Raw genomic sequence first — 17,464 nt, forward strand, 5'->3', positions numbered from 1 at the left:
ATGTCCATGCAGAGATGAACTCAGTGAATACGATCTGCAAACGATACGTAGTTTATGTCGTTTCCCTCCTGATCTGCATTGCATTTCCTTCTCATTGAAACAAATAGGATGGAATAAGGGAATTGACAATGTAATGTATGCCAACATAGTGTCCAGATCAAGGGAAGTAATAGTACCCCTCTGTTCTGCCTCGGTGAGACCACACCTGTGTCCAGTTCTGGGCACCACAATTTAAGAAGGATATGGGCAAGCTGGAAGGTGTGCAGAGGAAGGTGACCAAGATATAAAGGCTCTGGAAACCAAGCCTTATGAGGAACAGTCGAGGGAGTTGGGTGTGTTTAGCCTGGAAAAGAGGAGATTGAGAGGAGATACGATAGCCATCTTCAAATATCTCAAGGGCTGTCTCATGGAAGATGGAGCAAGCTTGTTTTCTCCTGCTCCGGAGGGTAGAACTCAAACCAATGGCTTCAAGTTGCAAGAAAGGAGCTTCTGACTAAACATCAGGAATAACTTTTTGACAGTAAGAGCCATTTGACAGTGGAACGGTCTCCCTCGGGAGGCTGTGGACTCTCCTGGCTTGGAGTTTTTAAGCAGAGGTTGGTTGGCCATCTGTCATGGATGCTTTAGCTGAGATCCCTGCATTGTGGGGGTTGGAATAGATGAGCCCGGGGGGGGGGTGGCTTGGGTGTTCCTTCTAAATCTACAGTTTTGTGAAAGCTTCCTAGGGTTGTTACTGGGTGTGTATGTTGCATGAAAACGTTAACATCCTATATGAAAATTTTCTCCCCCCCACCCCCATGGTATAATGTATACCACAGTACAAATGTAAGTACAGGCAGAGGGCCTTCTCGGTAGTGGCACCCGCCCTGTGGAACACCCTCCCACCAGATGTCAAAGAAATAAACAACTATCTGACTTTTAGAAGACATCTGAAGGCAGCCCTCTTTAGGGAAGCTTTTAGTATTTGATTTTTTAATCTTTTGCTGGAAGCCGCCCAGAGTGGCTGGGGAAACCCAGCTAGATGGGTGGGGTATAATTATTATTATTATTATTATTATTATTATTATTATTATTATTATTATTATTTGCTTAGAGGTCTTTTAGGTAACAAGCGACTAATAAGTCTAAGAATAATACAGCTGATTCAAGTTACAGATAGGTAGCCGTGTTGGTCTGCCATAGTCAAAATAAAAAAATTCCTTCCAGTAGCACCTTAAAGACCAACTAAGTTAGTTCTTGGTATGAGCTTTCGTGTGTATCTGAAGAAGTGTGCATGCACACGAAAGCTCATACCAAGAACTAACTTAGTTGGTCTTTAAGGTGCTACTGGAAGGAATTTTTTTATTTTGACAGCCGATTCAAATAACTGCTGGACACACACACACACACACACACACACACACACACACACACAGTGTGACGTTAAATGAAGAGCACAAGCTACTCTTTGTTGTAACAGAACATAATGTGATTTTATTTTTATTTTTTAATGATGAAAGCAGTAACAAGCTTTTTTGATAATGTAACAGGCAACTCTCATTAGGACTCTTCATTGCAAGTTGATTATTAGGAGGCCCGTATATAATAATGTTTCGCAGACACTGCAGAACATAATTTTCTAAAACAATCTTCAGACAAAACCTTTTGATATTCCTCACACACGCATGCCACACAAGTAATCTGGTAATCAAAAAGTAGTATTCTAAAGTAAATTAAGGGCAGGGTGATTTTTAATCCAAAACCTTTGCTGACAAGGAAGAGGGAGGCGAAGTAAAATACATCATAGAAGCACTTTGTAGATGACTCATACTGTATACCAAAAATGGTCATTTCTGCATCATAGGCAGCTTGTTTGGGTCTGTCACTGTCTTCCAGGACTTGTCCACACCAGAGAAAAATGTGGAGCTTTCTCCCCTTTAAATGCAGGGTTTTAAAAATGCTTTCTGTTTTGCACATTTGGAGGATAAAAAAACCCAGCGTTTAAAGGGGAGAAGGTCTGGAAAACACTGGGATGGTTAGAATGTCATGTGGGTGCCTCTATGTTAATGGGGAGACAGGCCACATTTTGCTCTGATGTGGAGTAGCCCTCAACCAGAATCCTAAACCACCATTTCCTACGATGGTACCAGAAGCCAAAGATTCCATGTTCAAGATTCTTATAATACGGCTGCCGTACGTCTGAAAATTCCCAGACATATCCAGCATTTGCCTGTCAGAAGCAGCGCCTGGGTGGAATTTCTGAAAATTGGTTAAAATGTGCAGGAAAATCTGGGGGTGTGGCAATCCATGTTGGAAATGTTGATTTCTTTTGGCGAATCTCCTAAAAAAAATTGCTCAAAAACTGTGTCCACATTTTCACTTTTTGAAATATGGAACCATACTTTACAAGGCAGTCTAAATACAAGCTGGGGCTGGGTGTTTCAAGTCAAACAACCCCTTTGCAGCCTAAATGATGCTTCGTAGAGACACTGGGAGCTGGGAGGGAGTCATTGCAATTTAGATAGCACAGACATTTAATCTTCCTACAAAGCTTCAAGGGCTTTTTTTCCACAGAGCCGGCTTTTTCAACCCTAAAAGCTCCCAAGGCGGTTTACAGTGAACGGCAATTAAAGCAATGTCTAGTTAAGGCAATTAGAATGATATAAATCAGTTGCAGTGGCAGATGGCAGCCTGTGGTTGGTGGGTGGAGATGATGACTTTTTCCTAACCCCCACCCGCCCTCCAGACGTTCTGGCTGCTGCGTTGTCCCCTTTGAACGTCCTTAATGCAGCAGTTAAGGCAAGCAAAGTGTGCGTCTCGGACATCCCCTCCAGTGGCTTCACAGCCCTTTGAAAGCGTTGATGCACTTTGAAAGGGCAATAGGATCAGCCAAAGTTAGCAGCTCCTACGGTCTAAACCGGGGGTGGGAATCCATTTTCAATCCAGGGGCCATATTCTGTTCTGGGTAACTTTCCAAGGTTCACATGCTGACTGGGGCCAGAACCAGAGGCCAAAGTGGATGGAGCAAGGAGTGTGGATTTTTCCTTGGGAAGAGTTCACGACTTCCAAGTTACAAGAAAAGAGACTCTGACTTAAAACATCAGGAGAAACTTTCTGACAGTAAGAGCTATAGGCCACTGGAACACCATCCTCATTCTGAGAATCAGCCCCTCACTGGTTCAGCAGGCATGTTCTAAATAGCGCTTGTCAGCCACATGGGCGAAAAACTTGCTTTTAATTTAAAAACAAAACAAAAAAACACCGAAAGAAATCACAGGTTATCAGGAATCTCACACCTGCACACAATATTCCTGGGTGTATTTTTGTGGCACGCTCACAAAATCACAGGATGCAGAAAGCCCTAGTTAGATTTGAAAAAGAGTATGAAATGGCATTAAGGACAGCTATCTTGGGCTGTTGCAGCAAAAGCAAAACATAAGATACTCTCTAAGACCTATTGCAGCACGTATTTTTGTAGTTCTAAGTGAGAGGGCTGTGAGTTTGTTTTTTTCTGTGAAAGGGGCTATTTATAAAGTCATGTTAATGCATGCTGCACCTGGCAATATTTTGACTTGGTCACTCCTATTTGTTTCCTCCCGTCTCCCCCCCTCCCCAAAGTGTGTGCAAAAGGTCAAGTGGTCACTGGGCAGTACCGCATGCTTGCCAAGCATGGTGGGTACGTGTGGCTAGAGACCCAAGGAACAGTCATCTACAATACACGCAACCTGCAACCTCAGTGCATCATCTGTGTCAACTACGTTCTCAGGTAAGTCCGCCGGAATCCTAAAACAGGGTTGAGGAACCACAGGCCCTCCAGATGTGCTGGTTACAACTCCCCTCGTCCCCAGCTCTTGGTCTAGTTGGGGCTCATGGGAGTTGGCATCCAGCAACACCTGGAAGATCCCCATCCTGGTTCTAAGAGTATTATTAGGGATGTGGGTGGCGCTGTTTTCTAAACCACTGAGCCTCTTGGGTTTGCCCAAGATCAGCAGTTCAAATCCCTGCAATGGGGTGAGCTCCCGTTGCTTTGTCCCAGCTCCTGCCAACCTAGCAGTTCGAAAGCATGCCAGTGCAGGTAGATGAATAGGTCCTGCTGCTGTGGAAAGGTAAACCACATTTCCGTGCGCTCTGGTTTCTGTCACGGTGTCCCGTTGCACCAGAAGCACAACATGATCTGGAAAGCTGTCTGTGGACAAATGCCAGCTCCCTCGGCCTGAAAGCGAGATGAGCGCCGCAACCCCATAGTCGCCTTTGACTGGACTTAACTGTCCAAGGGTCCTTGACCTTTTTGCCATGGGAGTTGGCATCCAGCAACACCTGGAAGTTCCCCATCCTTGTTCTAAGATTAGTAAAGGTAAAGGGACCCCTGACCATTAGGTCCAGTCGTGACCAACTCTGGGGTTGCGGCACTCATCTCACTTTACTGGCCAAGGGAGCTGGCGTACAGCTTCTGGGTCATGTGGCCAGCATGACTAAGCCGCTTCTGGCGAACCAGAGCAGCGCACGGCAACGCCGTTTACCTTCCCGCCAGAGCGGCACCTATTTATCTACTTGCACTTTGACGTGCTTTCAAACTGCTAGGTTGGCAGGAGCAGGGACCGAGCAACGGGAGCTCACCCCGTCACGGGGATTCAAACCGCCGACCTTCTGATCGGCAAGCCCTAGGCTCAGTGGTTTAACCCACAGCGCCACCTGCGTCCCCGTTCTAAGATGATGATGATGATGATGATGATGATGATGATTATTATTATTATTATTATTTTTTATTTGTATACCACCCTTTATTTGTAGATCTCAGGGCAGTTCACAACATAAAATTACAATATCAAAAACCCAAAACGCAAAGTGGAAATAGGAAGAAAAACAAACCAATAACCCCCTGCGTCCTACAAACACATTTAAAAGGCCATAGACGATTAATCAACCAAAGGGCTGATTGAAGAGGAATGCTTTTGCCTGGCGCCTAAAGGTGTATAATGAAGGTGGCAGGCCTTCCTAGGGAGAGCATTCTACAAATAGGGACCCACTGCAGATAAAGCCCTGTCTTGTGTTGCCACCCTCCCGACCTCTCATGGAGGAGGCACACGAAGAAGGTTCTCAGAAGAAGATAGCAGGGTCCAGGTTGGCTCATAAGGAGAGAGGCGGTCCTTGAGGTATTGCAGTCCTGAGCTGTTTAACATAGGTCAGACCTCACACAGGATGTTCAACTGCTAGTTCCTGACCTCAGACCCAACTTTGCTTGCCCAAGAAAAAGGAGGCCCCTCTCAACTCACAATGTGCATTGTGGTCCTGTTGGTATCATCCCTGTGGGAATCTGGTTGTTCCTTTCGCCCCTAAAACTGTCCATTTCCACCGATAGGTAGGCACACAGCCAACTACGTGGCAGTCAGAGCAAGTGTGTTGTCAGAGGTTAAGCATCTAAATCCAGGTGCCTGCTTGGTAAAATTGAATTTTCGCTTTAATTAATTGAACTCTTTGCTTGTGGACATTCTTCATCGGAGTACAAACTATTCCAAACCGTCTGATTTTGTTCTTGTTAGTGAAATAGAGAACAATGATATCGTGTTCTCCATGGATCAGACAGAATCGCTCTTTAAGCCGCACATGATGGCAGTGAATCCTATGTTTGATAACGGAGTCCCCGTGGCAGAAAAGAGTGGTTTCTTGTTCACCAAGCTGAAAGAAGAACCTGAAGAACTTGCACAGCTGGCTCCAACACCTGGCGATGCTATTATTTCTCTTGACTTTGGTTAGTAATGTTCTAGGGAGGTAAACCCCCTTTTCTTCTGTTTTGCACAATAATTAACCAGTAGGTTATTGGTAGATTGATACATAAATCTCATAAATCGTTACAGTAAGCAAATATTTTAGATGCTCAGGTCAGCTCTATATGGTACTTATCTAACTAATACAAAGAAGCACACTTGGCTGTAGTTTTGTAGCCTAAGAAAATGGATTTAGATTGTGGTCAATATTACCATTCCCCAACTTGGTACCCTGCAAATGTTGTTGGAATCCAACAATCAAGCTGTTGGGAGCCTTGGACTTCGTGTTTTCATTTTATATCAAACTGCAGTTCCATGTTGCAAACGAGCATGAGGAACTGTGGTTTGTTCTAACCGGAGTTAATGAAAATAAATTAAAATCAACCCATGAGGAATCTGGCCTTGGCATCTTTGCCATTCGGTTTCTTCAAAGGCAAACCTATAAACCACCAGACTCCAGATTGGAGGCTATGTTATGAGCCAAAGTCATTTGTGGATATGACTGCATGAATATACTATTGTGTGGGCACAGGTGTCCCTAGTTAACTACATGTGATCTTTCAAATTAAGCACCCACTTCCTTTTCTGCCATGCACAAAGAATCACCTCTGCAGCAAGCAGACCCTTTGAATTTCCAAAGAGCTGAAATTCACAAACCTATGATGTGTGTAATTCATTTAGATCAGCATGTCCAACAGGTAGATTGTGACCTACTGGGAGATCGTGGGGTGTTCCTGGTAGATCCTGGTTGATCTGTAGCCCCTCAGCGATTTTCTCCCCCCCCCCAAAAAACACACACACACACACACACACAAAACTTTGCCTTCCTAAATAAAAGCTCAACAATTTTAGCTTCCCAAAAAAGCTCTTTGGTCTATCCAACAACAATGGGTAGATCACTGTCAGTTTTTTTATACTGTGAGTAGATTGCAGTGTATCGGGAGTTGGATGTCCCTGATTTAGATAAAACACTGTGTGAAGATCAGATATAGGAAATAACCCACATCAGTGGGTATGGGGAGGGGAGTAATGTGAGCAGCCACCGTCAATGAAGAATTATAGACACCAGTATGAGAAAGTCCTTTGTTTGCATAGCGTTGACCTCAGAGAAACACTAATGACGATCGGATCAGGCTTAACACCTATTTATACTAAACCAAGACTTAGCTGTACTGTCCTTCGTGATGTGAGGAGGACCATCACGTCTGATGATTTCAGGCTCGTGCAGCTTGTTCTTTTCCCTAAAACGATGTCTTGGGGACTGTAGGCTGCGCAGATGAGTTGACCTTGCATATCTTTAAATTTCAGGGACGCAAAAGTTTGAGGAAATCTCTTCCTACAACAAAGCTGTGATGACCCCAAACAAGCAGTGGCCTCCGGAAGCGAAGGCTCCAGCTCCACAGGCTGAGAAGCTGAGTGTGCCGTCCTTTACACTGCCCCAGGTTGCACCTGGCAGCAGCACTCCCAGCGCCAGCAGCAACAGCAGCTGTTCCACTGTAAGGAAGCCCTTTGCACTGAGCGATGACCTTGTTGTTTTCACGCGCAGGGCTGCGGCCAGAATGCATGTTGTGCCTCAGGGGCATGTGTGGTTCTTTCATGAGCATCAACAGCGGATACAATACCAGTTTTGTTGTTTCCTTGTTTTTAAAAAAGGGAAGATTATTTCCAGAAGAGTAGCTGCATTATTCTCCTGTAGCCAAAACCAACAGCAAATGATGATGACAGTAGAGATTTACTTGGCAGGATCCGACTGGTCAAGCATCCTGTTTCACAATGGCCAATCAGATGCCAGTGGCAAACCCAAAAGCATGATCCTGTGCTGGGCCCGGGGGTAATCCGAGTAACACGGTCCAGGTCCGGTCCCGAATCCAAGGGTTCCACAAGGAGTCAATCTGGCAGGGCCAAGGCAGGACACAAGGCAGAAAACCAGGCAAGATCAGGCACAGGATCTCAGGCACGTTCTGGCAAACAGCAACGTTGCTCCCGCAATCTGGGGTGGGGTCCAACAGCCTTTTTGTCAGGGTAACAGCTGGTCCTGATCCCCCAGTGACTCACCTCCCTGTCTTGCCGGAAGGCAAGCACTCCTCCTTCTCTCAGACCTGAGTCTCTGCAGCTCGGGAGACGTCGGAGGGTTACTAGACCCAGAGGCCGCCTCAGCCTCTCCTGACCCAACCGGTAGTGGAGCAGCTGTAAGTGATGGCCCAGCTGAAGGCAATGAGGTAATCCCCACGCATCTGGAGCCAGGGCAGGCTCAGGCCCCTGGCTCGGCCCAGCTGGTGCTTGTTGCAGGGGAACCTGTGCAGGCTGGGGCTCTTCAGAATCAGGCCCCAGACTTGGTTCTGATGCTGCCTGAGGCAGAGGATCCGAGGCAGAGGATCCTCTGGTTCCGAGCCCGAGTCCCAGGCCATCACGGATCTGAGTGCGAGAGCACTCTCCCTTCCTGTGGCTTCCAGCAACTGGTATTCGGAAACATACAGCTTCCTAACCACGGAAACAGAGCATAACCGTCCTGGCTAGTAGTCAGTGATCTCCTTCTCCTCCATATATTTCTCCAATTCACTTTGAAAGCCATCGAAGTCGGTGGCCATTGTGGGGCCTCTTGTGCTCAGGTCTTGCTTGTGGTTTTCCCACAGGCATCTGGTTGGCCACTGAGGCTGGACTAGACAGGCCATTGGACTCTTTGTAGGTTCTTAACATCTCCATCAGGAAAGTGATGCTGTGCACTGAGTACCACCAAGGAGAAGGCCCAGAAGGGAAGAGAGGTGCACACAGCTTCAAACTCCCTTCAGGTGCCTTGGATCAAAGGGCTTTGTATGTGTATGTGTGAGGGCTTTGCCCATATTTCACACACTGAAATCCCCAAATCCCTTTCCAAATGAATATAGGGGAACCCATCCACCCCTAGTGCAAGCAGGCAGGTGCTGCTTTTTTGACAAGCAGGCCTTGTAAAAAATATCTACTTCCCCACCTGCCTACATGGCAGTCGTTTGTGGCCAACGAGAAATCAAAGATTTGCTTTTGGTAAAGCTTCCCTGGATGAAATTCTTATGACGAGGCAAGTGGTTATTTGCAGACCTCTGATAGTCTGCTCTGCCTTTCTTACTCTGCAGCCAAGCAGCCCTGGAGACTATTACACTTCCTTAGACGAAGACCTGAAGATCGAGATGATTGAGAAACTTTTTGCTTTGGACACGGATGCCAAGAATCAGTGCAACTCACAGGTAAGAGAAACCAGCAGGAAAATGTAACATCGTCATCAGTGTGTAGCACACACATCTCTTTGGCAGCTAATGCTTTCTCCTTTGGGCCACCAGCACTGCAAGAGAACAGAGTGCAGGGGCTGTGTATTGATAGAGAAAGCAAGATATGAAGGAAACCAGCACCATTTTGAACAGGGGGGAAAAGCTCAGAATCCTCAATTAGCTTTTTATTTTTTGTTACATCACATTTGGGCAGGCATAGGCAAACTCCGGCCCTCCAGATGTTTGGGACTACAATTCCCATCACCCCTAGCTAAAAGGACCAGTGGTCAGGGATGATGGGAATTGTAGTCCCAAACATCTGGAGCGTCAGAGTTTACCTATGCCTGCACTTGAGTAAAGACTGTAGCTCAGAAGCAGAGCAGTCTTAATCCCCACCATCTCCAGGCAGGACTAGATGAGACTCCTGCCTGAAATCCTGGACAACTGCTTCCTATCAGTTTGTAGGCATTACTGAGCTAGAAAACCAATGGACTGACTCTGTGTAATATGGCAGCTTCCTACTTTCCTGCTCCAGCCTGGTTCCTTCCCGATGTTTTGGACTACAACTCCCAGCATGCCTGACCATGCTGGCTGAGGCTGATGGGAGTTGGATTCCGCCAACATCTGAAAAGCGTCAAGTTGAGGAATAATAATAATAATGTATTATCTCTACACAGCCCATCTGGCTGGGTTTCCCCAGCCACTCTGGGTGGCTTCCAACAAAACATTAAATACAATAACCTATTAAACATTAAAAGCTTCCCTAAACAGGGCTGCCTTTAGATGTCTTCTAAAAGTTTGGTAGTTCTTTTTCTCTTTGACATTTGGTGGGAGGGCATTCCACAGGGCGGGTGCCACTACTGAGAAGGCCCTCTGCCTGGTTCCCCGTAACTTGGCTTCTTGCAGCGAGGGAACCACCAGAAGGCCCTCGCCGCTGGACCTCAGTGTCCGGGCAGAATGATGGAGGTGGAGATGCTCCTTCAGATATACTGGACTGAGGCCGTTTAGGGCTTTAAAGGTCAGCACCAACACTTTGAATTGTGCTCGGAAACGTACTGGGAGCCAGTGTAGGTCTTTCAAGACCAGTGTTATGTGGTCTCGGCGGCCACTCCCAGTCACCAGTCTAGCTGCCGCATTCTGGATTAGTTGTAGTTTCCGGGTCACCTTCAAAGGTAGCCCCACATAGAGGAAGGCAGCACAACAGTGTTAAAGATTGTTCTAGGAAAGAGGAGGAAAAACGTTTCTTCCAGGATAATTATTCTTTCGTACTGTTGCAAACACAGTGTCTTCCCTGCTCCCTTCTCTCTGTGCAGACTGATTTCAATGAGCTGGACCTTGAAACTTTGGCTCCTTACATTCCGATGGACGGAGAAGATTTCCAACTCAGCCCGATCTGTCAAGAGGAGCGGCCCCTCTCCGAAAGCGCCCAGCTCACTCAGCAGAGCTTGAGCAACATGAGCAACCTCTTCCAGCCCCTTGTTCCTCCCTCGCAGGACCAGTTCTTCCCGGAGAAATACTGCCAGCCGATGTCTAACAAAAACGTCAACACGGGCCAGGGGACTCTGCCACCACCACCCTTCTTGAACGGCGGAAGCCAGCCATCCTCTTTGCTGCCCTACTATGCCCAAGCCAGCACTCCTCTGTCTTCAATGGGTGGGAGACCCAACACACAGTGGCCCCCTGACCCACCCTTACAATACGCCCCTACGAAACAGAGAGCGGCCGTCAATAAGTGTTTGGGATCCATAGCTGGCTCTCCATCGGGGCCACCGCTGCACCTGCCTGATATGAACTTATATAAGAAAAGGTAACTCGGAGGAAAGAGTGTGTGGATTTAGGTCGCTGGTTTGAGCTCATTCATTCGTTATGTTGAGAAGGTGGAGAACTGGGCCCTTTGTTGCCAGAAACCAGCTCTCCATAGAAAATCCCAAGAGAGTGTGTGAATTATGGTATTTTTCGCTCTATAGGACGCACCCGACCATAGGACACACCTTGTTTTAGAAGGGGAGAACAAGAAAAAAAATTCTCCCCCTCTCTGCTCAGCGCCCCTTCAGCGAAGCGGCAGAAGAAACAGAGCCCCTTCCATTTCTCCTCCAATCTTTGCTGAAGGGGCGCTGCGCAGCTCTCTCTCTCTGCTGAAGCCAGGAGAGTCTTGCTTTCCCGGCATCAGCAAAAGGAACCCGAAGCCTCCGGAGGCTTCAGGCGGCTATCCCTGAAGCCTGGAGAGCGAGAGGGGTCGGTGCGCACTGACCCCTCTCTCTCTCCAGGCTTCAATGAAAGCAACTCAAAGCCTCTGGAGCGCGGAGGGAGCGCTCCCTCTGCGCTTCAGAGGCTTCGCATTGCTATCGCTGAAACCAAGCAGCCTGCATTCGCTCCATAGGACGCACACACATTTCCCCTTAATTTTTGGAGGGGAAAAAGTGCACCCGGCAGTTAAAAATACGGTAAATCAAAACCTTAAAACTTAGAGTGGGGGGTGGAACAGTCTTGGGAAACCTCCCCCCACCAGCCAGTAGCCAAAAACAAGCCACTGGGACATCTGTCCAGCCATTTCTGAAAGCCCTGACCAACCTTCGCTTGGTTCCATTTGGACGTGGAACTTTTGAAAGTGTGTCCCTAATGGGTTTCCCTAAATGGAGCCTTAAATCGTTAACGACTTTTAATAGACGAACACGTTCAGAATAAGGTGAAAGAGTGACTGGGCTTTCTGTTTTCGGCCCAGAGGCCGAAAGTGGTGGAAATGAAAAGGAGGAACACCGACAGCAATATACTTTTAAGTAGAAACCTTAAGGGGAAGTTAATTGTCCCAGGAAGAAAAAAACAACAACGTTGCCAGCAGATCTGCTTTTCAAAGGGTCGGGAAGAGGTCAGCGTATCTTCTTGGAGAGGTTCTCATAATTTAAAACCATTTGATTATAGTATGGCTGATTTAAATAAATAATAATAATAATAAACCGTAGGCATGGGCTAAGATGGGTGGGGAACTGGTGGTTCCCCAAATGCTGGAGGACTGCAGCTCCCATCAGCCTTAGGCAGCATAGCCCATGGTTAATGGGAGTTGTAGTCCCTTCACAGGTCTGCAGGGCCACAGGTCCCAGCCTTAGCCTAAGGATCTGTGTGCAAGTGCACACTCACATTGGCCACTTAAAAAAAAAAAAAAGATTTCAGCCAGCTGGGGATCTTTCACATGTTAATTGCAGCAGTTTAGCTGTTGACATGGAGGGACGCGGGTGGTGCTGTGGGTTAAACCACAGAGCCTAGGACTTGCTGATCAGAAGGTTGGCGGTTCAAATCCCCACGACGGGGTGAGCTCCCATTGCTCGGTCCCTGCTCCTGCCAACCTAGCAGTTCGAAAGCGCGTCAAAGTGCAAGTAGATAAATAGGTACCGCTCCGGCGGGAAGGTAAACGGCGCTGCTCTGGTTCACCAGAAGCGGCTTAGTCATGCTGGCCACATGACCCAGAAGCTGTACGCCGGCTCCCTCGGCCAGTAAAGCGAGATGAGCACTGCAACCCCAGAGTCGGTCGCGACTGGACCTAATGGTCAGGGGTCCCTTTACCTTTTAGCTGCTGACATAATCCAGTACTGCTGCAGCAACATTTGATAGGACAGAATCATGTGGGTGGGGCCAGTTACATAAAGCCGTCCCGCCCAATAGCTGTTCATCCAGGAAGGGAGGGAGATGATCCTATTGGAGGGATCAAAATATATAAATGTCATAAATAAATAAACTCGGGGTGGGGGGTCTACGTGGTTCCCAGTTGGCCTCTCATCCAATTGCTGATTGGGCCAGACGTGTTTAGCTTCAGCAAAGCGGCCTTGTCTCTTCAAACCTTACCCAGCCCATTGAGCTCATCTACGACGTTCCAGCCTTCCAAATGTTGTCATCGTGGTGTGGGATGATGCCATTCTCACACTGCCACATGCCACCTTAGCCTGACGTGACAGGCCGTAAGGAAAAACAGACTGCTTCTGTTGACCTCGTGCCTCTGCTACCAACAAGGCATTGTGAATTGTCTACTACAGCACAAAGGGCGAGCAGAGCTTTGGCAGCAGATACTGTCTGCGGAAAACAGCTGTGATACACAAAAACGATTAAATAAGTCTCCACCGCCAACCCGCATCCTTCACTCACGCCTAAAGCATTCTTCCTGTGGGGGAGTGCAGGTTGCTATTGAAGCAGAAAGAATATTGCAGCTTGAATAAACTATGCGGGTTGGTATTGGACTCATCAGTTGTGTATGCTACAGCTGTTCTCTACAGTCCCTGAGTTGTCTCCCAGGGACAGGCATTTGTGGTCCTCCAGAGGTTGTTGGATGGCTCCAAAGTCAGCAGGGACAGTGGCCAGAGATGTTGGCAGTCCACTAGCAGCTGGAGAACCACCATCCACATCCTTGCTCAAGGAGGACATCCCAAGTCTTTCCCCGAGAATCCAACAGCAACCTAAGTTAGGAACAAGAGGCCTCTGCAGGTCAGCAAGTCTCACTGTTCTGGTTTGAAGCTTGGCTTGAGGAAAGATCCTTCTCCAGTGTTTTGTTTTTCAAATGCAACCATGGCTTTGTCTCAACAGGTCGCTGGAGTGCCTTGGGCAGCGGGGCATGGATATAAACCCTGCGCGGATTGCTCTTGCCAACAGTTTGAAGCTGAAGAGGCAGCTGGACTATGAAGAGCAAGCCTTTCAACACCTGAATGGGGTAATCTGTCCTTTGCAAAGGCTGCCCTTTTTGAGAAAGGGCCATAGCTCAGTGGTAGAGCATTTGCTTAGCATGGGGAAGGTCCCGGGTTCAATCCCCAATGTTTCCAGAAATCCGGATTGCTCCCTGGAGATGCTTAATCAGTGTGGTCAGTAATGAGCTAGTTGCTTGTCACCCAAAGGGTCTCCAAGTGACTTATATTCGTTTGTGTGTGTATCATATAACACATTAGTGTTCCACACAACATACTGGGAAAAATCAACAACAACAAAAATAGCTCCCCAACGGTGATATAAAACACTGACAGCATCCTAACAACTTGATGCAAGACAATTTCCTAAGTTCCCTTCTATGGCCTTAAAACAAAAATGAGTTTGTTTTTTTAAACAATATTCTTTTCTTGTCAGGCTTATACTGTCTCTTTCCCCTCCCCTCCATCTATAGATACAAGGAGAAACATCTGGCATTAACCCAACACACTTAATGTGGAAAAGGATGAAAATCCTCAGAGGTGAAAATTGTGCATTACTTACAGAGAAGAAGTCGCTCAGCACAAGTGTCCTTAATGGTAAGACCCTTTTTTGAAAGAAATGAAAGGTAATTCAATATAACCAAATGGAGTCACATGGGGTCCACTATGTCACTGTTGGGCAGCTGGTGACAGAACACAAAAACTTGCCCTGCAGATGCAGTCCCTGCCTTTACATTTCATTTTTGCCACATCCTATGCTCACTGTCTGTGTTCTGCACTAACTTCAAGCTCCTTAAGAAGAGTATTGTGGGCCCAGATGGGCAAATGGTCCATCTTTGCCAGTGCTCTGTTTTCCCAGGGTGGCCAGACCAGACCAGGGTGGATTTGATTTAAATCAAATTGATTTAAATCACGATTTAAATCAAATCTATTTAAATCACGATTTAAATCACTAGTCAGTAAGACTTGATTTAAATCATTTTTTTACAGAAAGATTCATTCTTGCTGGTATAAACTTAATATTTACAACCAGAGGAAGGTTTCATTTTTGGAATAATAAATTTTCAGAGTAGTTTTTACAGTTATATCAAAAATTACTGATTTGGTTATACTATTAGAAATACATAGAGAGATAATTATGAAATAATGGTGAGGTTAAATAAGTTAAATGTTTATATTTGAACAACTTTTCTGCTGTACTTTATTGGAAGGAGAAAAAGAATCATTTCCTTAAAAACAATTTAAACAATCTGTTCAACTAAAACAATAGCATTATAGCATATGTACTCATGTTTGTTAACTGATGTGGTTAAACGGGTGTTTTTTAAAAAAAAATCTTAAGACACATGAAAAACTTAAAACAAATCCTTATTTCCTGATGAATAACCTTTGGACTATAATGTAACTTAAATAGAAAACTATCTTTAGAAAGATTCCCCCCCCCAAAAAAAATCCAATTTAAATAAAATCCAATTTAAAAATCCAATTTGAATAAAAATAATGTAATGGGCTATAATGTAACTTAAATAGAAAACTATCTTTAGAAAGATTTCCACCCCATAAAATCCAATTTAAAAATCCAAGTTAAATTTTAAAAATCTGATCTTTTTTTAAAAAAAAAAAATATTTAAAGTCATTGATTTATATCCACCCTGAACCAGACCTCTGGGGAGCTCACAAGGACAGCATGACTTGCAGTCTCCAGTGGCACCTTGCATGAGTGAATGTGAGCCACTATCACACATCCATAGATACAACTGCCTGAGATTATACAGCAGTTCTTTGGGGAAGAGCTGCAGCCCAGCTTCAGAGCACCTGCTTTGAATGCAATTGGTCCTGGGCTCCACCTCCCAGTATATCCAGGTAGAGCAGAGAATGCCACACCCCCCCCACCAGAAACCCTGGAGAGCCAATCAGGCACAACAGTACCGAGCTATAGTTAGCAGAAGCCTTTTGTTTTAACTTGAAAATGGCTGCTGAAAACTCTTATATTCCACCAGGCTATGCAGGCAGCTGGGGACGTGGGTGGCGCTGTGGGTTAAACCACAAAGCCTAGGGCTTGCTGTGGTTCGAATCCCCGCGACGGAGTGAGCTCCCGTTGCTCGGTCCCAGCTCCTGCCCACCTAGCAGTTCAAAAGCACGTCAAAGTGCAAGTAGATAAATAGGTACCAATCCGGCGGGAAGGTTAACAGCGTTTCCATGCGCTGCTCTGGTTCACCAGAAGCAGCTTAGTCATGCTGACCACATGACCCGGAAGCTGTACGCCGGCTCCCTTGGCCAATAAAGCGAGATGAGCGCCACAAGCCCAGAGTCGGCCACGACTGGACCTAATGGTCAGGGGTCCCTTTACCTTTATGCAGGCAGTTAAGAACACATCTGTCCACAACGGTTAATTGATGTATGGGGTTTTTGTTTTGTTTTTTACTTATTTTATATGTTTTCACTGTATGGTCGTATGTATTTTTTGGGTAAGCCGCTCTGAAATCTTCTATGGAATAGCACTGTAAGAACATTTTAATAAATAAATCATCGTCATTATTCTTACAATTCATTACACGCCCTAAGGTACCGTTTGGATTACAACAATCACAACACTAATATTGACGTGCAATATTCCACAATATCGAAACAGTTTAAGCAGGCAGATGCACATGCCAGTGTCAGCCTGCTCTCTTGACTCCTGGACAAACGTGGGGGGAAATCTTGTTTCCGGAATTGTGTTTTTAAAAGCAGACACCCTTTTTGAAGCCCGGTTTTTTGCTTTTGATTTGCAGATGAGTTCCTTTGCAACCCGCAAAGAGGACCAGGCCAGCCCCCTATGAATATGGGGCAGCAGCAACTGCAGCCACGGCATCCGCCGGCCTCTTTGAGAAACTCTGCCAACATCCCCAAAGCTGCCTTCTCCCCACACTTTTACTGCCCCCCTTATCAGGACTTCAGTGTGCCACAAGGTCATAGGATGTCAGGTGAGTTCTGTCGCAAACCATAGCACGAACTTGGAGGGACGGGTGGCAGGGGGTGGGTGGGGAAGAGATCAGTGGTTGCAGGCAGGACCTCACCTAAGACTTGGTTCATGACACTTGCCTGGCCCTGATCTTGATCAGACCCTGGCCCGCCCCCCAATAAAGGGTAAAGGTAAAGGGACCCCTGACCGTTAAGTCCAGTCGCGGACGACTCTGGGGTTGTGGCACTCATCTCGCTTTACTGGCCGAGGGAGCCGGCGTACAGCTTCCAGTTCATGTGGCCAGCATGACTAAGCTGCTTCTGGCGAATCAGAGCAGTGCACGGAAACGCCGTTTACTTTCCCACCGGAGTGGTACCTATTTATCTACTTGCAATTTGACGTGCTTTCAAACTGCTAGGTTGGCAGGAGCAGGGACCGAGCAACGGGAGCTCACCCCGTCACGGGGATTCAAGCCACCAACCATCTGATCAGCAAGCCCTAGGCTCTGTGGTTTAACCCACAGCGCCACCTGCGTCCCTCCTGCCCCCCAATACCATTTAGTAAATAGATAAATGAAGCCAAGCATGCCTGCTCCAGACACATAATTGACATGGTATCTAGGTGGACCCTCAGCTGCAGTGCTCAGAGACTGTGGAACTCTCTTGTGTTTTTCTTTCTCTGGTGGGTGTTTGGTTCCTTCCCTGTTCGCCTTTCATGACCCAGCAAAGACTATTGAAATGCCTTCAGTATGAGTGCCTAGCCCCATCCCTGCACTGAAGCCTGAAGTTAATAAGGCTTGGTTCTGTTGCCTTATTTTTGTTCCTGCTCAAGCTGATGTGTTGTTCTTGCTGGACACTTGCAATTTTCTCA

General features: G+C 46.6%; 1 protein-coding gene across 6 annotated transcripts in view; it reads left to right on the forward strand.

The window, feature by feature from the left end:
• Nucleotides 1–17,464, forward strand: part of EPAS1 (endothelial PAS domain protein 1) — a 134,037-nt gene that overhangs the window by 111,461 nt on the left and 5,112 nt on the right. For all 6 annotated transcript variants that reach the window (XR_014523537.1, XR_014523538.1, XR_014523539.1 and 3 more), the window contains 8 exons: nucleotides 3,598–3,745; nucleotides 5,520–5,728; nucleotides 7,053–7,240; nucleotides 8,855–8,965; nucleotides 10,300–10,793; nucleotides 13,556–13,679; nucleotides 14,124–14,247; nucleotides 16,425–16,616. Coding sequence is in view for 3 of the 6 variants with exons in the window: in XM_083494287.1 (XP_083350413.1) it covers nucleotides 3,598–3,745; nucleotides 5,520–5,728; nucleotides 7,053–7,240; nucleotides 8,855–8,965; nucleotides 10,300–10,793; nucleotides 13,556–13,679; nucleotides 14,124–14,247; nucleotides 16,425–16,616 (1,590 nt within the window). In the remaining 3 variants the exon portion in view is untranslated. The remainder of the gene's footprint in view (nucleotides 1–3,597; nucleotides 3,746–5,519; nucleotides 5,729–7,052; nucleotides 7,241–8,854; nucleotides 8,966–10,299; nucleotides 10,794–13,555; nucleotides 13,680–14,123; nucleotides 14,248–16,424; nucleotides 16,617–17,464) is intronic.

The sequence above is a fragment of the Podarcis liolepis genome (genome assembly GCF_965112155.1).
Source record: "Podarcis liolepis genome assembly, chromosome: 3".
Taxonomy (NCBI): domain Eukaryota; kingdom Metazoa; phylum Chordata; class Lepidosauria; order Squamata; family Lacertidae; genus Podarcis; species Podarcis liolepis.